General features: G+C 38.9%; 2 protein-coding genes across 4 annotated transcripts in view; one reads left to right on the plus strand and one right to left on the minus strand.

The window, feature by feature from the left end:
- Nucleotides 1-4,139, plus strand: part of adcy2a (adenylate cyclase 2a) — a 182,313-nt gene extending 178,174 nt beyond the window's left edge. Inside the window, exons 23-25 of the mRNA XM_026926637.3 lie at nucleotides 1,739-1,853; nucleotides 2,995-3,119; nucleotides 3,668-4,139. Of these exons, the coding sequence (XP_026782438.3) occupies nucleotides 1,739-1,853; nucleotides 2,995-3,119; nucleotides 3,668-3,847 (420 nt within the window). The 3' untranslated portion in view covers nucleotides 3,848-4,139. The remainder of the gene's footprint in view (nucleotides 1-1,738; nucleotides 1,854-2,994; nucleotides 3,120-3,667) is intronic.
- A 3,828-nt stretch (nucleotides 4,140-7,967) lies between these two features.
- dnah5 (dynein, axonemal, heavy chain 5) overlaps nucleotides 7,968-24,815 on the minus strand; it is a 112,156-nt gene continuing 95,308 nt past the window's right edge. For all 3 annotated transcript variants that reach the window (XM_053237103.1, XM_053237099.1, XM_053237095.1), the window contains 12 exons: nucleotides 24,057-24,247; nucleotides 21,531-21,652; nucleotides 20,478-20,627; nucleotides 19,273-19,518; nucleotides 18,174-18,393; nucleotides 16,977-17,182; nucleotides 15,869-16,072; nucleotides 13,736-13,951; nucleotides 12,479-12,691; nucleotides 11,747-11,899; nucleotides 11,160-11,391; nucleotides 7,968-8,268 (listed from right to left, as the gene is read on the minus strand). In XM_053237103.1, the coding sequence (XP_053093078.1) occupies nucleotides 8,117-8,268; nucleotides 11,160-11,391; nucleotides 11,747-11,899; nucleotides 12,479-12,691; nucleotides 13,736-13,951; nucleotides 15,869-16,072; nucleotides 16,977-17,182; nucleotides 18,174-18,393; nucleotides 19,273-19,518; nucleotides 20,478-20,627; nucleotides 21,531-21,652; nucleotides 24,057-24,247 (2,305 nt within the window). In that variant the 3' untranslated portion in view covers nucleotides 7,968-8,116. The remainder of the gene's footprint in view (nucleotides 8,269-11,159; nucleotides 11,392-11,746; nucleotides 11,900-12,478; nucleotides 12,692-13,735; nucleotides 13,952-15,868; nucleotides 16,073-16,976; nucleotides 17,183-18,173; nucleotides 18,394-19,272; nucleotides 19,519-20,477; nucleotides 20,628-21,530; nucleotides 21,653-24,056; nucleotides 24,248-24,815) is intronic.

The following is a 24,815-nucleotide window of genomic DNA, read 5'->3' on the forward strand; positions in this document are numbered from 1 at the left end:
CTCCAGAGTGTGTCTGTGTGGAGTTCTCCCCACGTCCACATGGGTTTTCCTCGGTTTTCTCTGGTTTCCTCACTCTTCCCTACATGCCAGTAGGTGGACATGGCTAAAATAAATTGTCCCTAGTGTGAATGTGTGTGTAAATAGTGCTTCGCATTGGACTGGTGTCCCATTCAGGACGTGTTGCCTGATCAGGAAGTGTGCTCACTGAAGATGAATGAAAGAATAATCTAAATGATCTAATCTAAACATTAAAATAGTCCACTTTAACATTTTAAACTTCCATCTTATTTTTCAGTTAATCATCTTAAAGCATATATTACAGTGCCTATGAATAGAAATGAGTCTGAAATAAGCCTGAAGTAAAATCACTTAGCGACATCATTCACTGATTCATTCAGCCATCTTCAGGAAGTGCTTTATCCTGGTCAGAGTCATGGACCCTGAGGTTCTCACAGGATCAGTGGTCATGAGGCGGGGATACGCCCTGGATGGGTTTCACACACTAGGGGCAGGTTATTTTAGCCCTATCCACCTACCGACATGTTTTTGGGAGGTGGGAGGAAACTGGAGAACCCAGTGGAAACCCAAGAACGTGCAAAAGCCCACACACAGTAACCCAAGCTCAGGATCAAACCAAGGAGCAACCTGGAGATGTGAGGTAGCAATGCTTCCCACTAGACCACCATGACACTGAAACCTAGTTCACCCACAATACACAGTATTGCAGTCAGAAACTTGTACATACTATATTATTACTACTATTATATATAATATATGATAGTGTAATACTATAGATTATTATTGCATAATATTACAATGTAAATTTTATGGATGCATCAATATTTTTTTTTTTTTCATTGACTACTGATACCAAAATAATTACTCCTACTTAGTATTGAGTAATCTGGGGCATTATGGACTTTTTTTTTAAAAATTCAGTTTATATTGGTTGATGCTAGAAATGACCTCCTCATGCTGAGTTTTACATTACATTACACAACTCACATTTTACAATAGTAAGTTGGTGAGGATGACCAACCAGAGCGCACAGAGTAGTATCAGCAAACCGGACCTGGACTCGTGAGCAAAGTGCAGACGTCATTCTTGCTTTTTTTAATGATACTGCTCTGTCCAGTCGACCGTCCTCACGCTCTCACGTAAAAGTTTGTATGAGGTTATTTATGTTGTAGGAAGATAAATTCTGGGTTTTAGCTGTAATTCTTGATAATTTTGCAGAGCACAGTTTGCTTTGCTTTTATCAGCATCATTCATCATGAAATACGTCCAGATCGCTGTCATTCACTGTCAAATGTTCATCAGTGCGGCGGCATACACTAGTCACATTTAGTATCACACAGCATTGGAGCATTTTGTTGAGTATTGAACCAACATCGGTATTGGTATAGATGCATCCCTAGTAATCAGAATAACGTCATGCTAAGGCCCCAGTTATGTTCCATTGAGGTCTATGAAGAGACCCATTTTCTCCATAAAGAGAGTAATATTGTGAAATGAAACTGCTAATGTGTTTCTGAGCTATTGCTGTTAGAACCCTCTGACACCTTGCAGTCATGGAAAATAAGTCAAGGGACGAGCTGAGAGAGTGACAGAATTACTTTCTATTCTTGACACCTCCTGAGCTCAAACCTACTGCTATAAATTATGAACCTGGCTAAACGTCTTTGGAGTTAAATGGCTTGGAGAGTGTTCATAATTCATACTCTGTGTGAAATTTCAGGAGCATGACAGACAGTACATGCACATCGGCACCATGGTGGAGTTCGCCTTTGCGCTGGTCGGGAAGCTCGATGTCATCAATAAGCATTCCTTCAACGACTTCAAGCTAAGAGTCGGTACGTTTGGAATGAGACCTGGCAAAATCAGCAGGAAATTGATACTGACAAATGATGGCGATTGAATGTGATAGTTATGGCAGTAAAATCCATTAGCCTTAATCCAGAACCTTAATACGCGTATTGATTTTGCACGTCTCAAGACGGCAGGCTTCCGTGGACAAGCTGTATTATTCATAGCAACTTCTGCATATTAGATCTAGGACTTGTGGGTTAACAATTCTCAAAATTGGAACCGAACATGCCAGTCCTGATGTTTCTCAAAGTCGAATTTCAGTGAGTGAAAAACCCTTACTGATGCACCAATTAAAGGGAAGAAGCACCTTCTTTTTCATATTGATTCTGCACATTTCAAGATGAGCCTGGCAGAAGTCCATGGCCAAGCTTGCAATTTTCCCAGAGTTAAATCAAGTAGCCGTGAGATTGCTGTAACCTCTTAGACTCCAGGCAGCGCTGTCAAGCATGACTGGAGGATTTCAGTGGATCTGGCTTGCACCTAAAACTCATTTCTTAGCACTGGCTGATACACTCTCTTTATTTTTATAGTTTATTGATATGAAAAGCATGCTAATCTGGTCCACTGATCTCTCCATTCATCATTCCAGAAATAAATAAAAAAAAGAGTAATGTTAAATGACCATAACTGTTATGTCATTTTAGTTCGTTCGCTAAATTAATTAGCTTGGCAGTGTGAAAGAATAGAGTTGGCCAGCATGAAATCAATTCAATTACAGCTATTCAATTAAGGCTGGAGTGTATTGCACACACAGTCCAAATATAAAATGTGGTCAGTTTTGCTCATTTTCCATGAAAATGGGCTGCTATTAATTGCTCTTGACTAGTTAATGTTTTCCAGCTAATCAAATCAAACCTAGAGATCTTTTGGGTACTTGTCAAAAGGGGGGTGTTTAAAAGTCCATAAAGTTCAATTACTTTTATGGCCTAACTATAACAGTATTTCTGGCCAGTGACTGATCTCTCATTGAGTTTTCCATTTGTTCATTTATGTGCAGTGTGAAAGCAAACCAAATGAACCAAAAGTATCAATTTATGCTCTAATTTCGACTAACAGGTATATGAAAAAAGCACCCTTTATCATTATCAGTGTTGAGGCTAAACACGTGGTTCTCGTCATATACAGGTATTAACCATGGCCCTGTGATTGCGGGTGTCATCGGAGCCCAGAAACCACAATACGACATCTGGGGCAACACAGTGAATGTAGCGAGCCGAATGGACAGCACAGGAGTGCTCGGGAAAATACAGGTTAGTTCAATTCTTAGCGCTTATACTGTAGATTTAGCAAATGTTCCATCAACCCTATCTTTGTGCAGTACAATAGTACAATTCAAGTGAGCAGAGCAGTATTAGTGAGCATTAAATATGAACCATGTGAAGTGCATGTCCCAGTGCTCAGTACTCGCCCAAATGAAGTGCTCGCTCTCTCTCTCTCGCTCTCTCTCTCTCTCTCACACACACACACACACACACACACACACACCACCCTCATATCATTGCTTCCTGCTATTCATGCCACCTTAATACTACACTACAAACTGATACTCATACTGGTATTGATAACTGGCATTCCTATGTATACTGTATTTTTGACAATTTGAGACATTGTTTAACGAAATTTCATTAGGCATTTCTTATAAAATATTAGGAGTTTCGCAGACTGATCCCAGACTGGTCAAACGTACACATCTGAAATGAGTAGGAATTCTAGAAAGCAAGAGCAATTTCACTGGATTTCAGACAAATTAGAAATGATTAAATTATTACAATTTCTTTTCACGTTTTTGTCTTTCAAGGTGACGGAGGAGACGAGTCGCGTCTTGCTGACACTCGGCTACATGTGCTCATGCCGAGGAATCATCAACGTCAAGGGCAAAGGGGAGCTCAAAACCTATTTCGTCCATACGGAGATGTCCAGGTCGCTTTCGCAGGGGAATGTAATGCCGCTAGCCGACGAGCTCAACAAAGTCAATTAAGAACGTCGAATGCCAGAGACGGTTGTAAATAATCTCGCCTTGTCCTTTAGATGCACGAGATCTTGGATGTATGTCAAGCGATAGCATTCCGGTAGTTTCTCCTAAGCAGGATTTGTGCACAGGGTACAACATGTAAGTACAGTAGCAATTATTTTATAAGAAAACTAAATACAAACAAAAAGTGTTTTGATGTATTAATGCCATTGTTTATTTTTTTTCCATTTTGTAAAAATAAAAAAGTTTTTTTTTCTTTTTTGTAAAAACTTAATCATTAAACTTTATATGTACTTCTGATGATCTCTTTCTTTGAATGGTTTCCCCACAAGGGTCTGAGATAAGGGCTATTAATATAAGGCATAATATGGCCATATAATAAGGGTCAACAAATCTTTTACCACTTAACTACCTTTTACACTGATCTCACTTTTTTCTTGTTCACTGTTTACACAATAATAGCCAAATTTATCTTTTGTTCCTGTTGAGGAATGGTCAAGGTAGAACAGCTGTGGACCAAAACACTTGACTGAAGTCTATGGTAACTCAAATAATCACTCTTTACAACCGTGCTGAGCAGAAAAGCACACACAACACATCAACACATCAAAAATTGAGGTTTATACCAATAAATATTATGAAAAGCTCTCATATTTCACCTGTGCTTGTCAGTATAATCAATATCTGGTGTTAGTGGTTAAAAGGCAACAATAATAACTGTGTTAGGTGAATCTGGTAGAAATTAACCATCAATTTATTTATTTATTTATTTTGTAATCTTGTTTTTTGGAAACAGGCCAGATGACATAGGTGTGCATTGTGCAAGTCTCAGCAAGATTTCCAGCCCAACAACAGCTCAAAAAACAGCACAAAAAAACCTGAAACTAGCCCAAATCTTTCAGCCAGTGGAAAAAAGGGAGGTGAATTTTTCTTGTGTTTCTTTCTTTGCGTAGGAAACAAGGTCAACGCATTTCTGACTTGCGGTCAGTATCTGGTATGGCTGTTATCTACTCCATAACCCCAACTTTTTCCCAATCTTTGCAATAGTTTCTTTCATATTTAGCCCAGCATTCTTACTATATGTCAGAAGAAATGCATAGAATAAATGACCATTAGTCTTCGCTCTCATGACATGATGTTACACTTTTCCTTTGTCTGCCTTAGCCCATGTTTGATTAAATTTTACACTTATTATTGCTTTTAAACAATCATGGTGCCTGCAGACTAAAACACCACCCACAAACTTGCATTCCCCACCACCAGTTCCCAAACTAGCCCAATCTGGCATAAAAAAAACCAAAACAAAACAAAAAACCATGACCCTGGCAACCGTGTATGTGTGGCTGCCTGGGAAAAACAAATCACATGGTGAAATTTCCGTACGTTATCCTAGGCATCAGTCTGTAGGATACTACTGGCTTTCCTGAACTTGACTGGTTTTACCTCAGCATCTGTTAAACTGGCTCCTTATTCCATATGCTCTTTTCAGGAAGATAGAAAGGCGAGGTTAAAAAAGTAAATCCAAAAACATTTCGCTTAAATATATTTATGCTTCTTAAAATTGAGGTGGAAAAACAGACCCCTAGGCTTAAAGCAGCCAACTGGAAATTAATTATAATAATAAATAAATAAATAAATAAATAAATAAAAATAACTACAATAATAATAATAATAATAATAATAATAATAATAATAAAAAACCCGTATTAGAACCATAACTCATCATATACCCCGAATTTCCAGTTTATTAGGTACACTTTGTGGACCTTGTGGAATTATTTTTCATAATGAGAAAATGAACCATTTCAGTTACATTTGGATGTTTTTTTAAGTATAATTTTTTTATAATTTTTTTAATTATTATCGGATGGATGGTGGTGGAGGATGGCTGCCACATTTGTAGTAGTAGTAGGTACCTTACGAAGTGTTCATTCAGTACTACACATCATTACCAACAGAGAGGATTTCAGAATAAATAAGAATTTATGAGCGAGTAGATGAAGGGTGTGATGTAGCACATCTGTGCAGTGCTGTGGGGGTTCATGAGTTTGTTAATAAGAGGCTTTGTGCACCTGATCATGCCTGCTAATTAACCAGACGTAGCTGTGCCCTTTTCTTTGCACGTACACGCTTTCCGAGCTGCGGCAGCTGCCACCGGGAGGCCCCGAGGTTTGTCAAGTAAGAGAACAATGCATGCTGGGAAAAGACAAGCTAATGCACTGCTTCATATGTTTCAAAGTGCCTCGGTACACAGAGTTCTGGCAGTAATTCAGTGCAGAGGCGTACGACTGATCCTGCAAAAGTATTTGTTTAAAAGGTATTTAATTGTGCAGAGTAATTATACGTATAAAACATTTCCAGCATGTTAAGTATTAAAGATTTCAGATTCTTAGTGGGATAAAAAAAAACAGACACAGTGGGGTTTAAAAATCAGATTTTTATTAAAATTTTATATTTCTGTTGTAATTATATATACAGTATTATTTATACCACAGCGCTCTTGAATTCTCAGTTCTGATTGGTCAGAAGGTGTTGAATTATTTTCTCTAACAGCAACTCTGTCAACATTTCAGGCTGTAATTCAAATCACAGGTTTATATTAATGTGCTCCTTCTAACCTCATATCGTTTCTATAGTAACAACTTAATCTAAGCCTAATAATAAACAGATTAATAAACAAACATGTTGTTACTTAACAAAGAGAAATGAAGAATCATCGATATGGTGAAGCTTTCTGTAAAGATATGTCTAGTTAACATTTATGGAAGGAGCCTCAAGTTTTCGGGGCTTCGTAACAGTTGTTAATTTTTCCGACTCAGGAATGTCTTTGGGATAGAGGACTTTGCGGTTTCTCGCAAACGTGCTAGCTATGGTTTTGTGTCTTATCAACTTCAAGAGAAAGAAAAAAAAAGAGGCTAGTGAGGAAAAACCTGTTTATAGCTGCTATACGGAAAGTGATAATAAGAGCTTACTTGATCTTCAGGCGTTTCACAACATTAAGGCCCAAACCCAATTCTATTTTCTACCCCTTCACCTACCCCTACGCCTACGCCTACCCCTACCCCTACCCCTACGCCTACGCCTACCCCTACCCCTACCCCTACGCCTACCCCTACCCCTACCCCTACCCCTACGCCTACGCCTACCCCTACGCCTACGCCTACCCCTACCCCTACCCCTACGCCTACGCCTTCCCCTACCCCTACCCCTACGCCTACCCCTACGCCTACGCCTACCCCTACCCCTACCCCTACGCCTACGCCTACCCCTACCCCTACCCCTACGCCTACCCCTACGCCTACGCCTACCCCTACGCCTACCCCTTCCCCTTGTCCCTACCCCTACCCCTACGCCTACCCCTACCCCTTCCCCTTCCCCTTGCCACTTGAAACAGAGTGTCAAGGGTTAGGGGTGAAAATATTCCCCTAAGAATTGGGACACCACTACAATACCATTACACGTCATCATACGTCATCTAGGTCCTAATTCTCTCTCTTGAATTGGAAATATCTGAGAAAAAAGTTTAGTGATTTCTAATTAATTAATTAATTATTAATGTCTTTGGTGGTTACAGCCCTGATCAGACATGAAAATATGCTGTGGCACTATCGTGCAGTCTGTAATGATATGACGTTAGCAAACTTTAGCAATTTTTTGCAAACATTTCTTTGATTGAACGTAGCATAAAACAAATGATTTATGTTCATTAAAATCTTTATTAACGTCAATAATGCTTACATTTGGGGGTCTTTTTGTTCGCTCGGGCAGCCACGTTGCCGCTGTAGCCGGTTTATGCTGAGATAATTCATAGCCCTTCGTTTGAAGTGTGGTCCCGAAAAATCTTCGTTTGAAGGGCTATCTGGCCCTTCCCCTTAACCCTACTCCTCCAACCAAAAGAGAATCAAGACACCCCTACCCCTTCACGTGAACGCGCGAAACGGAGGGGTAGGGGAAAGGGGAAGGGGTAGAAATGGGACTGGGCCTAAATGTCACTATAAACAGATAAAAGTAAGATGTGTTGTATTTGATTATCTTCTTACATCAGCATGCCCTGTCATATATTTTATTTATATATTTTATATGAAAATAGTCATATTATATATATATATATATATATATATATATATATATGAAACTGATGAAATAATCAGATCTTACAAGTAAATTCAGACTTTTGGCTCCAACTGTAGCCATTAATGTAGCCGTACTGACAGCTCGAACTCCTGCAATGTCTCAGTAGTGTGCATAAGCAGAGCTAGATCTAGTAGACCGACATTATTTCACGTCACACAGTAGAGCTACACCTCGTAAGATCCAGTACTCAGGTGGCTGAATTGTCTTCAAGTCCACAGCTGCTATGTAGTTCAAGTCTGTCCTCACGGGCTTCTTATAAATGGGGCAGGAGTAGAAGCGAGGGTCCTTCACACCTGAAAATCAGCCAAACGGTACTATATTAATTCCAGTCTTACACATTTTAACATTATTCACATGCAATACAGAAACATTTCAATGTCTGAGTCAACTAGCACCATTATTTCATCAGAACCTGTCAAAGAATGAATTTGTTTGAATTTTACAAACTGAAGGCCTTAATAACTATTAACTGTCATATTTTAAGCTAAAAATATTCAGAAATGGATGCTCCAATGGTAATCTCTATCTACTGTGTTTGCAGTGTGTAGTGTATGGTCAGTTAAAGGTGCATTAGGTAAGATTAGGTTGTTGTTGTTGTTGTTGTTTTTCCCAAAATTAAGTCTTTAAAGGTTAGGTGGGTTTGACATTTGAATGTTTTTTTTTTTAACTCCTTGAGCCCACTCCCCCCATTCCTGCCCATGTTCAGGAAGCTCCACCCCCACAATCTTAGGCGGCCAGTAGAGTACAGTTCCTATAAAATGACTGAACCAAACACAAACACATCCAAACACAAACAGGCATTCTGGACCGGAGGTCATTTCACTTTTTTTTTACATGTTCTACGTATCTTCCAAGTTGTTTGTACAAGTCATTAAAAAACATCAATTGCACCATTAACATGGAGAGCTATTTCAACGCGTTTCACGGTATTTACAAGATAAAGCCCATATTACACACATTTATTTATTTATTTATTCATTTATTTATGACCCTTTTATAAACAGTAGCACGTTTTTAATATATGCAGTAATACATATTATGCTTATTTTGTATTTGACACATACAAATCTTGACGTATCAATTATTACAGCTCATTAGCATACATAATTAAGAAGTGACTGTATAATCATTTTAGTATGAAACAATCATAATGATTTTATAGCGTATTTTATATGACATAGACGACATAATTCTTCGGATTTTTTAAACAGAGCTTTTGTGTATGAGAATGCTTCTGACAGCTAATAGCTCCTTTTTTCCCCTCACAACTCATTCAAGTGAACATTTTTTATATTTGGTGTATCTTCATGGCAAATGTGCTCTTAAATTATATTTGAAGTGCCTTTAAAAAAGTCCTAAAAAGTATTACGTTTAACTTGACAATACTGCAGACACCATGAAATAAGATTATAAGAAGCTTCAGATGTTCACCAAATATTAACTGTGGGGGTGGCACTGTTTGGGGATTGCATTAGTCTTTGCAAGAAGGAAATTTTTTGTTGGAAAAAATATATATCGTTTTAAAATAAAACTATACAGTGTCCCCTTATATTTAAGCTCAAAACATAACTTATTGCATTGTATATTTATTTGTTCACATTTACTTATTTTCAAAAAGGGTGCCAATATTTCTGCACTCTAAAGAATGTTCAGCAATTCGTTCATGATTAATAAGAATAAACTCTGACCAATTCTTATTATATTCTGCTAAATAAATAGTCCTTGGACTTTTGTTCCCTCATGTACCAGCACTCCAGACCCCTAGGCTTAAAGCAGTAATTCTCTGAAAAGCATACTGTGCATGACATTCAAATGTTAGATTAATTTAACCGTGATTACTGGAACACATTTAAATTATGAATGCTTCAGGGATCAAGAATCAAAGGATGGCTTTTTTTCTCTCGTTACTGGGCCTTATCTTACCCCAAGACTCTTTTTTTTTTTTTTAACCCACCATGAGCCTAGAATACCAAGATATTAGTCATGCCTGTACCAGATGATCTGGGTATTTCATTTCTTTTACACTAATGAACTGGGCTACACTCACCAGCCATGTTATTAGAAACACTGTACACTTGCTTGTTCATGCAATTATCCAATCAGCTAATCATGTGGATGCAGCATAATGCATAAAATAATGAAAATACAGGTCAAGAGCTTCAGTTAATGTTCACATCAAACATCAGATTGAAGGGAAAATGTGATCTCAGTGAATTTTACCATCGCATGGTTGTTGGTGCCAGACAGGCATTACTAGTAACAGCTAATCTCCTTGAAATCTGATGCACAACAAGTCTCTAGATTTTACACAAAATGGTGCAAACAACAAAAAACATCCAGTGAGCAGCAGTTCTGCCGATGATGAGAGAGGTTCAGAATGGTTCGGGCTGACAAGGTGGCTACGGTAATTCAAATAACCACTCTTTACAACAGCGCTGAGCAGAAAAGCAACTCTGAAAACACATCACACTTTGAGGCAGATGTACTACAACAACAGAAGTCTGCATCAGGTTCCACTCCTGTCAGCCAAGAAACGTAATCCGAGGCTCAATTTCATCATTTATTCATTTAGTTATACAGCTGAAAATAAACGTTTGCATCACACATGGTTTCTGAAGGGGAAGTGAAATGTAATTAAAGAACATGAAATGAGACGGCAGTCCAAAAAATATGGTAAAATCAACAGAAAAAATTAGGTTGAAAAGAAGAGGTCCTATGGAAGGCCAAATATTACAAATGAAAGGATCTGAAAGCTGAAGATATCAAGAGGTTAGTGTCAAATAGCTATTTACTTCACATTTTTTACCCCATTATACGTATCTTAACATACTATTTGATTAATTGCGGACAGGGTGCCAACCCATTTGAGGGCACAATCGCACACACACTCACACATGAAGGACAATTTAGAGATGCCAATCAGCCTACAAAGCATGTTGGACTGGGGGAGGAAACCTCTGAAGTACGGGGAGAAGATGCAAACTCCACTCGCACAGGGTGGAGGCGGGAATCGAACCCCCAACCTTGGAGGTGCAAGGCAAAGGTGCCTCTCTGTCTTTCTGTTTTTATCTCTCTTGTTAAGTTAATAAGAAAAAAACAATTTGTCATGTTAAGCTGCATTCTACATGAAAGCTAGAAATATTTAATCAACTTAATATTTTTAAAACAAGTAAGTGTTTCTCACCATTGTTCTCGGCATACATCCGGATTACTGGCATCATTTCGAACAGGACTTTGGGCTTGGAGTCGACGAGTCTGCAGTTCCTGCGGTCCCAGCTGGCTCCATCCAGATACAGCCCATAGACGTAAACACCTTCCTGCGGTGGCACCGTGATGTCGTCCTTCATCCACTTGGTCACTTCGTTGCACAGAACCATGCGGTCCAGGGCCCAGCCTTTGTTAGCGCGAGTGATCTCCTGCAGAGTTCGAAAAAGGAGATGACCATCTCCTGAATGTTCTCCTGAGTGAAAGCTGGTACCGAGATCGGCTTAACTTCATATTTATATTTGCTTATACAGAAGTACGAACAAACTGCGAGTGTATCAGTGTACCAGCTGCCTCATAGCTGTGCCCCTGAAGAGTCTGGGTCCATACACATAAGTACACCCTGCTCACTTTCATGTTACACCACTGTTCCCATCCATAAACTTAAGGATGAGCCAAAGGTCCTCATATGCCACTATGTTATCTGGTCCCCACAAGTAGAGCAATACTGGAATGTGTGTGTGTGTGTGTGTGTGTGTGTGTGTGCATGTGTGTGTGGGGGGTCACCTGTCTCATGGCTGTAAGGAAGCCCTGTGGGTTGAAGAAGCCTGTCATCCAGAAGCAGTTGGGACGGCCCTCGAAGATCCAGGCCTGAAACTGACGGTTTCGCTCCAAAAGCTCAGTGAACCAGAAGCCCAGAGTGCTGGAGGCCCAGGAGGCCTAAAACAAACATAAACACACACTAAAGCAAATAGACACAAATGAATTTATTCAATCAGGACAAAAAGTAAAGAGCACAAATGAATGAGTATAAGAAACACACACACACATGCACATAAAAGGAATTGTTCAATATTCATCTGATTGTCATTCAGGAGTCAGTCTCTTCTATTATAGCTCTGAACAGAAAGAGCCTGAACCTGACAAGTGTGTTAAACACAAGATTACCAATGACATTAATATTCATATAACTCTTTAAACTCTTTCTTTTCCCTCATATTTCTCTTATTTTTCAGACACACATCTCTAGAGTTGCACTTTTGACCTCTCAATTAATTCAACATCTGATTGCTGTTAATAAAAATGAAACCAGGGACATTTATAAATTCAGGACATCTGAAACTGCAGATGGAATGGATTAGTGCTGCTCTAAAATATATTGCGACTTTCACAACAAACTTAGCCTCATGAATACAAATCCATAAATATTCACACAAGCCAAGTTGTATGAAAAGGTTTCACTGTAAAAGATTTACTGTAAACACACATGTTGGGTGGGGCCACATGTAAATCTCTGACCTTTTCCCAGCGGGCAGGGACGCGGGCATCATACATGCAGTCAAGCGCGTCACGCAGATTTTCGCTCATGACAATAGTGCCGTCGATGGCCAGCTTGAGCTCCGTGAGTGTGTTCCTCACCAGGACCAACACACGCTGCATGCGTTCGATCTCCTGACGCAGGAAGATGTTCATTGGCTGCAGGGGACCCATTTTAATCAGCCTCTCCTTCACCTATCTCACACACACACACACACACACACACATATACATGCAAATACCATCATATGAATTTGTAATCTGTCTTAAATAAAATTGCTGTGACCCTGCATATTCATTTAAACCAGCATACATGTAACAGTATATGATATGTATTAAAACAGTATATATGTTCCTAACACACAATGTTCTCTGAACAGCTAGCACTTGTTAATGATTTGATTAGTCTGGTCCTCTATGCATAAAAGCTTTAGGCAGTGAAAGTTAAAAGGTCTGGATTCAGAGAGTGTTTATAATGAGGAAGCAAATAAGCGGCAGGTGACCTGGGTCACTGCTAATTTGAGAGGAATAATAAGTGGATACCAATTAGTGCCTGCTGGTCTCTTAAGCACCTGCAGTTGTACATAAAAAAAGGCTTGAAGACTTTTAAAGCACTGCGGCAGACAGCACCTCAATTCAGTTAAATTTTTATTTACATAGCGTTTTAACAATGGACACTATCACAAAGCAGCTTTATAGAAATTTTAAATTTATCCCTAATGAGCAAACCAGAGCATATGGTGACAAGGAAAAACTCCCTGAGACTTCACGAAACCTTGAGAGGAACTAGACTCAAAAGGGAACCCATCATCTTCTGGGTCACACCGGATAGTGTGATTATAAATCATTTCTCTTCTGTCACCATATACTACTGTATAGTCAAATAGTGCTGTCTTTAGGCTACCAGGCTACCTGTCTTTAGCAGATGTACAAAGGAAGAAAATCCACAGCCAACATCTGTCTATTTAACTACTGAGCATTAGAAGTCCCTTTGACCCATGGTAGTTAATTATGATTTAATAACATATAATTGCACAGTTTTTCAACAGTACAACATTTTTTTAGTAGGTTTGACTTTGGAGAAATCATTTTAACATTTTTCCCATTTTTGGTAAACCTCTGAAATAGGTCTTTTCAATCTGGGTAAAATAATCATCACTCCTGAGGAAGCCTGTGGTATATCAGGATAACATCTTTCTCACACCAAAGATTATGATACAATTTACAACAAACACAAACCTCGAAGGGCACGTAGTCTGGAGGAAGTTTCTCCAGCATGTCATTGGCCAGTCGAGCCACCACGGCCTCTCTTGTCTCCCCACCACCACTGGAGCTGTCCTTTGGCTGGATGCTCAGGATGGTGTCGAGCACGCCTTTGGCTAGTTTGCTTTGGTATGTGATGTCAGCATTGGGATGCAAGCCAAACACCTCTGGGGTATCATAGGCTGGAAGACCCTGAGAGAGAGAGAGAGAAAGAGAGAGAAATATTGAAAAAATATTTCTAAAAAAAAATTTAGGTGTGAATTAATCAACAAACGGCTTCAGCTAGCTAGCTAGCTAGATAGACAAAAAGCTAGATACACTCTTAGGGTTCAGGTGTTCTTTGAGTGACTAATGGCTCAATCTTTATAAGATGACTAATGGCTCAATCTTTACAATCTTTATATTTCTGAAAGGGAAACCCCCTGTCAGAGGGTTCCACATATATCTTTTAAGGGGTACCCCAACGGAAAGTGTTAATAAAAAAAACACTTTAACATAAAAGAGGAAACCTCTTTTTGTAAGAGAACAGACAGCTAGGCTCTTTGCCATGAATGGCCCATGACTTGTCAGTGCACATTACTCTTGACATGCCAGGGCTTGAGACTCCTGACTTGCCAGCACTTGGTGCCCCTGACTTGCCATGGCTTGGTGCTCCTGTCTTGCTAGCACTTAGTGATCCTGATCAGTCAGCACTTGAGACTCCTGACTTACCCATGCTTGATGCTCTTGACTTGCCAGCGCTTGGTGCTCCTAAATTGAGACTACTAATTTAACAGCACCAAGTGCTCCTGACTTGCCATGGCTCAAGACTACTCAGTCACCAGTGCTCAAGGTTCCTGACTTGCTAGCTAGGTCAGTGCTCAAGACTTATGACTAGTGTTAGAGAGTTCTGACTTGCCATTGTTTGGTGCGCATGACTCAGCAGTGCTCAGAACTCCTGACCTGCCAGTGTTTGCTGCCTCGAACTTGCCAGCACTCCAGAACTCCTGACACTGGCAAGTCAGGAATCTTGAATGCTGCTATGTCAGGAGCACCAAGTCCTGGTGCCAACACACCAGGACTTGGTGCTCCTGACTTAGTAGCACTCAAGATTCCTGACTTGCCAGTGCTGAAGTCTACTGACTTGCCAGTACTCAGGTCTCCTGACTCTGACTCACCAGCATTAAACAGATCAAGGGACTGGATTAGTTTTCTAGACTCTCGCCTGAACTACTGTCACAGTATGCTGCTATGCCTTTCCGAGAGATCATTTTGGTTCGAATAAAAGGTCATTTAGGTTGAATGTGAAACACTGATTGCTTTTCTCTGAACATTTTTTACAGCCTCCCGCTCATTATTTCTAATGGTATGCAGCAAACACTTCATGGGATGTTAGCATAAAAATGTAAACTCATGTCATCTCTTAATCACTCAGAGTTCTTGCACTCATCAGTTGATTAAGGAGTGCCCACACACTGATTCTAAGTGCCACTCTCTATTTTGCTGTTATTTATAAATATGTTACACTACCCAATGACAGAATAAACAACACAGACACTTTTTTCTTTCTCTCCAACTGATCCAATTTGCTATTATTTTCTTGGCTATCAATCTTGCACCATAGATGTGTCCTATATGCACGTCTCTCCGCTTGTGCACTCTCTGTCTCATGATGATAAGCTCATTGTGTGTGAAAGACCAAACAATGGCTATATCATGGCAACAAAACATTCATTGCAATGAGATCAATGTGATGTAAATGCTGTCCTTGTCTCCAAGCAGCTTCTCTCCTCTCTGTACACATGCTTGCAGACTTGAGTCACAGCAAGAATGAATCTGATGTGTAATGTGTGGCACACACTAAGGCTTTAAGGCCCCTCAAGGATGCTGCCAGTCATTTATATGAAACACAAATAACACTGTTATGCTAAACATTTTAAAATGTTTAAGTGCATTTCTCCTGAAATATTAACAGTGAATGAAAGCATCATCTCATTTTCTTGTTGTCTGTCACTCATTAACATCATTAGCATTCATGAGTGAAATATTCTCTTGATAAATGCAGTGAGTTTCCAGGCTTGCTAACTGCATTCACTGAAAAGGGAAAGTGAAAAACTTTGCAGCTCTAACCTGTATGTAATGGAGGTATTGCTCCACGTTGGTGCACTTTGGGATGCTGTAGCCTTTGTAGAACTGGAAGTCGGGGCTTAGCATATTCTCGCTGAACCAAACCTTAGCAAAGGTGTTCAGCAGGCGCTTGTCGTAGTCGTCCGTCACCCTGCCACCATACTGGATCTCACCGATCATGTAACGCACTGTGTTCCAGGACACTCCCTGGGGACAAGGTAACAATGGGTTACTTTAACTGAGTGCAGATTGATAAATTCCCACCAGGTGCTGTAGCTTCACTTCATAAACATCTCATATAATCAAATTAATGATTGTTTGGCATATAATATAAAACCAATTATACTGCGGAAAGTAACATTTTCAAGCAACACACTCCTTATTTTGAGTGACAGAGTCACATATACTTACTTATTTAGTAAATTTTTAAAATATATATATATATATATATATATATATATATATATATATATATATATATATATTTGTTTTTTATTATTATTTTTATTTCCAAATGGAAATAAAATAATAATAATAATATTTCTGTATTAATTAATATTAATATTATTATATAATAAAACTAAGAATATTTCGCAAATTTCACAGGCTTTCACAAATTTAATACCTGCATTTCGTTTGTATTAATTTGCACACACAGGTGTTGTTCAGGCTGTCGTAAATCACATTTCAGATATTGATTAATATCTGTTTAATAAATGCTTACAATTACTTTATGAATTTTGTGTATTTTGCACTTTTGGGTAGAAAGATGTGATGTTACACTCAACTGAAAGATGCAAATTTTGTGCATTATCAAGTTTAAGTAAGAGGCATATTTAGGTGCAGTCAACCATATAAGCCATATAACCATATAAGAATTTAGGCTGAAGTGGTTTATGGTTTTATATTATATATGGTCAATGCTTAAATATTTTCAGCAAAAGATGAACAGCTTTTTAAATGGCTCAGAAATGGGAGGAGTTGGATCCAACATGATTGGTTAAAAGAAATATTGTTCTAACAATGTCCTACTTAAAAAAATGACCTAATGCTTCGTTAGGTTCAGAAGTAAGGCAGGAGAGTGCAGATCAGTTTAGTCAATCCATCTCACCCTCTTGATGTCCATGTCGTCCAGGTGGTTTTGCACAAACTGGACAGTGGCGTTGAAGTCAGCCTGGTTGAACTCATATGGGATGTTCCAACCCAGCGGGCCGTACTTGCGCCTTTCTTGGACGGACGAGTGCAGGAAGGCTACACCGTACAGCATCGGCCGCCACTGTGGCATATTACTCACATCTAGCAGGTCCTGACTAATCCCTGAGAGTCAGATGGTGAGAGAGAGAGAGAGAGAGAGAGAGAGAGAGAGTTTCATCCGCTTGACTGACACAGGAGGCACAAAAAAGTGACATTTCAGTTCATCGAATTTGTGCCTCAAGCTATATAGGCACTTTGACAGAACCCAGACACCATGTCATTTAGTAAATTTGTGAATTTTACAGCTGGGTGAACTCAAGAGCTGAAGTATTCTTATCAGTGCGTAAATAAAATGTGCTCATTATTCTCCGTCCGTAAGTGACACCAGCCATCACTCAGAATAAACAATATACTCAGTCACAGCTGGGAACAAACAGATTAAGCCTGATCTTTACATAAATGACACTGCCTGTGATGATATGTGTTTGAAAATGCACTTTTTATTCTGAGAATGAAAGTCAACATCAACATTTCAACCTTAAGTGCTGTATTTTGCTAAACAGCATTAGTTGTATTGATCCCACCAGACACTGGGTCTATTTTAATTGCCTGAGGTTGGATGAGTAGGTCACAGTTTTGTTTGGGTTGCCAAATGTACAATTCTGTTTAGCTTTACAGAGTGATAGCCAGTCAAGACTGCTCTAATTTCGCATGGTCTAGCTAGCATGTTGCTTTTAAGTCTTTATATGGATAATATGAAAGAAAGGAAGCAAAACATTAATTTCCTCAGATGTAACCTCATTCATTTCCTCAGATGTATTGGTTAATTACTAAAAAATAGGGTTGTACCCATAATATCCATGTAAAATATATTAATATGTTGTACATATTGATGAAGTAACCAAATGTTCAAGAAATTCATCATACTGAGAAATATAAACATGGCGTCAGAAAATTTGTACATGTTGAATTCTTGGAAAAAAAGGGTAAAAGAAGAAGCCAAATAAAACGAAGAAAATAAGAAATATCTATAATGTGCTCTCAAACACAGTAATAAAAATACTAATTTTTGATTTAGAAGAGCCCGTCTGTCTGTCTGTCCGTTCAGTCTAACCTCCGTAGGTCCTCTTGAGTCCTGCTTTAAGACCTTGTGGTGGTTCGTTGGTGAATTTGATGGCCATCTGCAGCAGTGTGATGGGGAAGTGGCGGTGCTCCTCGGTGGTCGCCCACAGGCGGAAGCTTTCGTGAATGCTCTCTGTCTCTGTCAGCGTGTCCATCAGCTCATCCATGAAGTCCAACCCCAGATGGCAGTTCTGCAGCAGAGCCCATCCACCCTGTGTGTGTTTGTGTAACAGAGAGAGAGAAAAAAAAAACACCTCTAATATTTTTTCCCTTCTCTCTTTTGGCATTAATAAGACAAAAATGCAGCTTGTCACATATGGCAGTGGGGGTGTGGTTGAGCCCCAGCTGTGAACAGGAGGAAGAGTCGGAGAGAGTGAGCGGGTAATGAATGGTGGTCTACACCTGTGTGTGGTGTACAGCAACCTATTTATACATTTCTTTTCTTCTTCACTACTCTGCCAGATGCCAGGGAGACATGGAGCTGACTGTTTCTGCTCTGACCTGAGCTAAGCTGAAAGTGAGCCAAACAGCAGGACACTGACATTTTGATTTTGTTTTGTGTGTGTGTGTGTGTGTGTGTGTGTGCATAAGACTGCCAAAAGTCATCCACTAATAAAAATAACAGCTCTGTTCTCTCCATACCCTGCCTCCTGCATTTTCATTCCCCACCCCGTGGACCAGGGTTATCACATTTGTGCCAAAACCCGTGTTTGATGCCTGATACGTCACCATAGTATTCACCTCCCATTCACAGCCAGTGCTTGACCATGCCTTCGCTGCCGCATCATGTCACTGAGAAACAGCAAAGCCCTCTGTCCTGAACACTTTCCCATGACAGAAAATGTCCTCACAGAAGTCCTCAAGTTTACCGTATCAAAAAAACCCTGCATTTTATATCCGTTTATGTGGAGTGTCCACCAAGTCTGTGTGTATGTTCTTATTATCACAACAAGTGCATTAATATAAACCTTTCAGTCAGAACTACTGTCTGAGCTGCTGTTATAGAAAACTAATCAATACATTCTGACCAATCGGATTTGAGAATTCAAAAGTGGTATCAAATTAAATGAACATGCATTAGCTGCTCGTACATTAGCCATGCAGTGCTGCAGCAGTTTGCGAGCGTGAACTTCCTGTCCCTGACCCATGGAGACGTAACGTGTCTCGATCTTGAGCCTCTTCCCCACGGCGATGATGGAGTCAGTGGGGTCCGAGCCCATAGACAAAAAGCAGATGAGTGGTGTACGGGGGTCCGACTCCTCCCACGTCTTCTCCAGGTCCAGAATCACACCCTCGGCATACTTCTCCCCCAAAGAGTCTGTGATATATTTACGGGCCTGGAGAATAATGGGGGGAATGAGAAAATCTAAATTGGTGCATTCAGTGCTAGAAATCGAATGAAACTTTTACAGTTGATGCCTTTTAGAATAAACATTTATAAACATTTATTTATTAGGTTTAGATCAGCGTCTTTATGAAAACTCCTTACGTAAAAAAAGTAGGTTTTATGTATTTATTTTATTTACTTATTTATGTTGATTAGGACACTAGCCATTGAATCACAGTAATAAATCAATGCTCTTAATGTAACCATGTTGGAATGTAACTATAACAACAAACATAAATAATGTTTAGCTAAACCTATACTTCCAGTTTATTTACTGTGCTGTTAAACAAAATGAAAGTATAATAAATTACATGATTTCATTCTGAAAGGAAAAATAAGCTTATAAGCAACGGTGCATGAAAATGTTTTAATTGAAAGCAACAAGAATAGAGCCAGATAACGTCCTCTGTGTTGTAACCATAGCAACAACAGTTGCTATTTTCATATTGTTCTGTTAGGAGGAAACAAAACATATGCAAAGCTTCGGGTTTTTAAAAGCTGGTAAGTCGGCATGGTGTGTGTGTGAGATAATAACCGCTGAAGTGTCCCGCTAAAAAAAATGCTCATGGTGGAGGAAATTATTTAATTAATTTCTAATATCTGCTATTTTTTATTTTTATTAATATTTATTTATTATAAATGAATCTATCTATGTCTCTATCTACCTGTCTATGACATCTGTGATTTTTTTTGTTTTATTTATTTCTGATATTTTCATTCAGGTTTCATTGTGCTTAAAATAAAATAAAACAGTATAATGAAAATACAGTAACATTAGATTAATAATTATCTTCATTTTTTTTGTCCAGAATATCAAAGTGCTTAACGAATAAATGTTTAAAACATCTAGTCAATAAGTAGATAAAGTGTATGTGTGTAAGAAGTATGTATGTAATGAGCATGTGTAACCTGCGCAATGGTTCTGTCTGGACACCAGGAGCGAATGAAAAGCAGGCGTCTGAAGCAGTCCAGTGACTTGTCATAGGCGTTGGGGATCGGCTCCTCCTCTGGGGCTTCCTTATCAAACCAGCTCTTCCACTGCTTCTCATGACGGGCAGTCTGCTCTCACACACACACACACACACACACACGTCATGCCATGTTGTTTGATTGTTGCTTTTCGCATTCTGGCGTGAGTGTAAACCTGCTTCCAAATACTCCCATAAATATATAATAATATTATAAATGCCACTGGTATCCGGTCGCAAATAACTGATAGCGTTTCAAACACTACTGAGAGAGAGAGAGAGAGAGAGAGAGACAGACAGAGAGAGAGAGAGACAGAGAGAGAGAGAGAGAGACAGAGAGAGAGAGAGAGACAGAGAGAGAGAGAGGTTCACATGTTTATTATCAGGAGATGTGGCAGATAATGACGTGAGATGGCAAGAACATACACATATTGGTTTTGTGACATTTCAGGATGTGGGATTATGCATGCACTCACCAGTCACTTACAGGATTGAACACATGTACCCCTGCTCATTCATGCAGTTCTACAATCAGCCAATCATGTGGCAGAAGCACAATGCATAAAAACAAGCAGATACAGTCAAGAGCTTCTGTTACAGCTCACATCAAAAACAAGTGATCTGAGTGTCTTTTGTTGATGCCAGACAGGCTGTTTCGAGTATTTCAGAACATTTTCATGTAAAAGAGTGGTGTGAAAAACAAAAACCAAATCCATTAAGGGGCAGTTCTGCAGATAGAAAGGCGTTCGACCTGACAGGAAGGCTACAGTGACTCCAATAAACACTCTTTACAACCGTGGTGAGCAGAAAAGCATCCCAGAATGCACACTGAACCTTGAGGTGGATGGACTATAAAAGCAGAAGACCACATCGGGTTCCAATTTTGTCAGTCAAGAACAGGAATCCGAGACAACAGTTGACAACGGCTCGCTGAAACCAGACAGCTGAATGACAGACACACACACACACACACACACACACGCACACACACAACCTGATCGAGGATGTCGGAGAATGGCCACAGCTTGCTGAGCTCAACCAGGTTAAGCCACGTCATATCCAAAATCCACTTCGCTGCTTTAGGTGGGCAGGCTTTCAGATCCAGAGACGCTCCACCTGAGGAACACACACACACATGCACACACACACATTCAGTGCTCTGTCACGCTTTGATTTATCGATACTTCACTGTCTCTGAATTGCCAGTTCATTAGTTACTACAGCATTATTCTGAAGCCCTTCAACTCTCATAACGTGTGTGTGGGTCCAGATTTACGTTCAGGCATTCGTGTAACTACACACTCTTCCCATTAGTTTCACTGCAGTTCCTAAATAATTCATCAGAGTGACTGAATAATATGCTTTAAGATGAATAAATGAATAATAAGCTAACAGCATCAAGAGACAAATTCAAGGAGAATTCAGGGCTCTATCCCAAACCACACACTATGCACTAAACAGTACGTCGGTAACACTTACAATACAGTGAATAATCATGCACTAATACCTGAATTAATACTTAAATATGAACTAATGATGAGTTAAGGCATGTACTAATCATGAACTAATGAAGAGCTAACCTTAACTACGACGTGAGTCTTATGAATTCATGCGTGAATACCGACTACGTTAAGTACGTTAGTATATGTTTGTTAGTTAATGGATTAATTAACACATATAAATTAAATCAAGCATGCATTAATAAGAAGTAAGATGAATTTAAATGTGGATAATTTCAAATTGTTTATATAATTTGCCATACGGAGCTGCGCACATAAACATCACTGGATGTGTGCTGGATTACTTTCATAATTTACACTGCTCCTCCTTATCGAACGTAGAAAGACGCACTAATAATAAACACCAATAATTTCATCTCAACCCGTTTTGCATCATTCTCCATCCATTTCTCTTCAAATCCTACTGTAGTACTAGTACGTGCTCTGGGCGGCAAGGGCCCGGGCCACTGCTCCTTTGTCCACAAGGGTGAAATTAATACAGTAACATTTATTCATTTAGCAGGCGCTGTTATCTATTAACATTTAGTGTTCTATAAGATTATTTTCCTGTGTTTTAGCCTGAGAATGATGGAGAATGACACAAATTGGGAAAACAATTTCCCATAATTCATCATGTGTAACGGCGGGCACTGTGCTGTGACACATCCGGCGCTACAGTCCCACAGCAATTTAATTTTAAGATCATTTATTCACTGGATTAAGAACAGGTAGAAATTAAACATGATTCTTTGGTGTTATTAGTTGATTTCATTCTCTCCATAGACATCTTAGTCATTTTCTCCATTCTGTATGACACTTTATTTTACACTCTATTAAGTCCCTGAGGTGTTTTTATCTGTCATTTTTATTATTTATGAAGTTGTAACTTGTGCTTAAAAAAACAGTTCAGGTGAAATAATGTTCCCTTTAGCACATGTCTGATGTCTGAATTTTGCTTCTTTAGTCTAAAGCTTATTGCTTACAAAGTTATCACTTTATATGATAGTGTTATCCATAAGTATGCATGAGTTGTGCATGCATGCAGGTGTGGAATCTGACTAAAATAGAGGTGTGTCAGTTATCCACAATTCTGACTTACTTGTATTTTTCAGCATTACATTGTGATTTCATTACCTCAAATTAGCATCTTGTGGCTTCATTAATTTGACGATTAACCTTCGGAGCATGACATAAAAAATAAACTTTAAAGCAATAGGATGTGCTGGATCAAGTGCTATTTTATAAGCTACTGAATAATGAGGGTGGAAGCCATACTGATAAATCAAACCAAATTTGTAACATACTACATGTTTAGTAAATTTTTTTTTGTCAATGCTTGTCATCTTCTCATTCATATATATATATATATATATATATATATATATATATATATATATATATATATATATATATATATCATATTACATTTGATAGCAAAAAAACCCACGATTTTCTTCAGTCTGCATTTTCTATTCCTGTTTAAAGGCAGTCTAGACACTATTATTAAAACCTTTTTTTGGACGCTTCTACTCAAGTGACTCAAATCAAATCTGGTAACTTCGAGAGCATGAACTTCACGCAGGTGATTTTAGTCATCTGAATTTAGCCAATTCTGAATTCACTGAACTTTCCCCATGTAAATACTGACAAAACTTGACTCTCAATACGGCCCTAAATGCACAATGCAAAGCTTTAGGCTATAGGCATAGCTTAATAGTTACATAAACCATTGTGTTCATCTGCCTTTTGAAAGGCAGACACAGAAATAAAATATTTTCCTGACCTTTATTTTATATAGACCTGTGTAGAATAACAAAAGCAGTACATCTGGTTGCGATTTTTTTATCATGGTGTCATACCAGTAAATTATCACACCACTGTTATGTATCTGATTCTATATATATATTCTTTTTCCTTTCATGAACAGCACTTTTTGCACAAATCTGAGTGGGAGACACAAATGGAGTAAAAGAGAGAGGAAGAGAGAGCTGCCAAAACGATGATTCTGCCTCAGCTCTCACCTTTAATTAAGGTCAGGAACTCTTCGTGTTTTACTCGGTTGCTCTGCATGTCGATCTTGAGCGCCAGCAGCAGGGTGAACAGGAACTTGTGCTCCTCATACAGGCCCCGGGCTGCATACTTGTGCACTTCATAGGTCATGTACTCAATGATGTTGGCGATCCTTTTGCTTGTAATTGGACTCTTTGAAGACCTGTTTAACACAAGACAAACAGCAACATTTTTTACTATTAATTCTCATAGTGTATTTAATGTTTGTCTCATTACTAAATGTTCCTTGCTAAGAGTTTCTTCTAAAAACCTATTAAACTACTGCTAAGAGGAACTTTTACTAGGGAAGCCAAGATGAAATGTCACTTCACATCTCCTATGAGGCCCCAATTACATGAAAAACTATGAATATTTTGGAAACCCAACACTGCTCATTAGCATAAGAACACCATCCCTACAGTGAAGCATGGTGGTGGTAGCATCGTGCTGTGGGAATGTTTTTTTCACCAGCATTAAAAACTGCACTGTATTTGCTCATGTGGGCAAGTTTCTATATTTGTGGCTGCATTATATCTCATAAGCTTTTAAATATTTTATATCAAACACATTACGATTGTTTGTAATTCAGCTCTCTGGACTACCCCTCAGTTTTCACAGGTATTAGTTGTTGAGATGACAATGAACTATCATAGTTCATTATTATAGTATAAACAACAGATTCTTTAATAATAAAGTTTAATGAATCAAATTTGGTCAGTTTTTGAGTCAGA

Source organism: Pangasianodon hypophthalmus, chromosome 1, assembly GCF_027358585.1.
Source record: "Pangasianodon hypophthalmus isolate fPanHyp1 chromosome 1, fPanHyp1.pri, whole genome shotgun sequence".
Lineage (NCBI taxonomy): Eukaryota > Metazoa > Chordata > Actinopteri > Siluriformes > Pangasiidae > Pangasianodon > Pangasianodon hypophthalmus.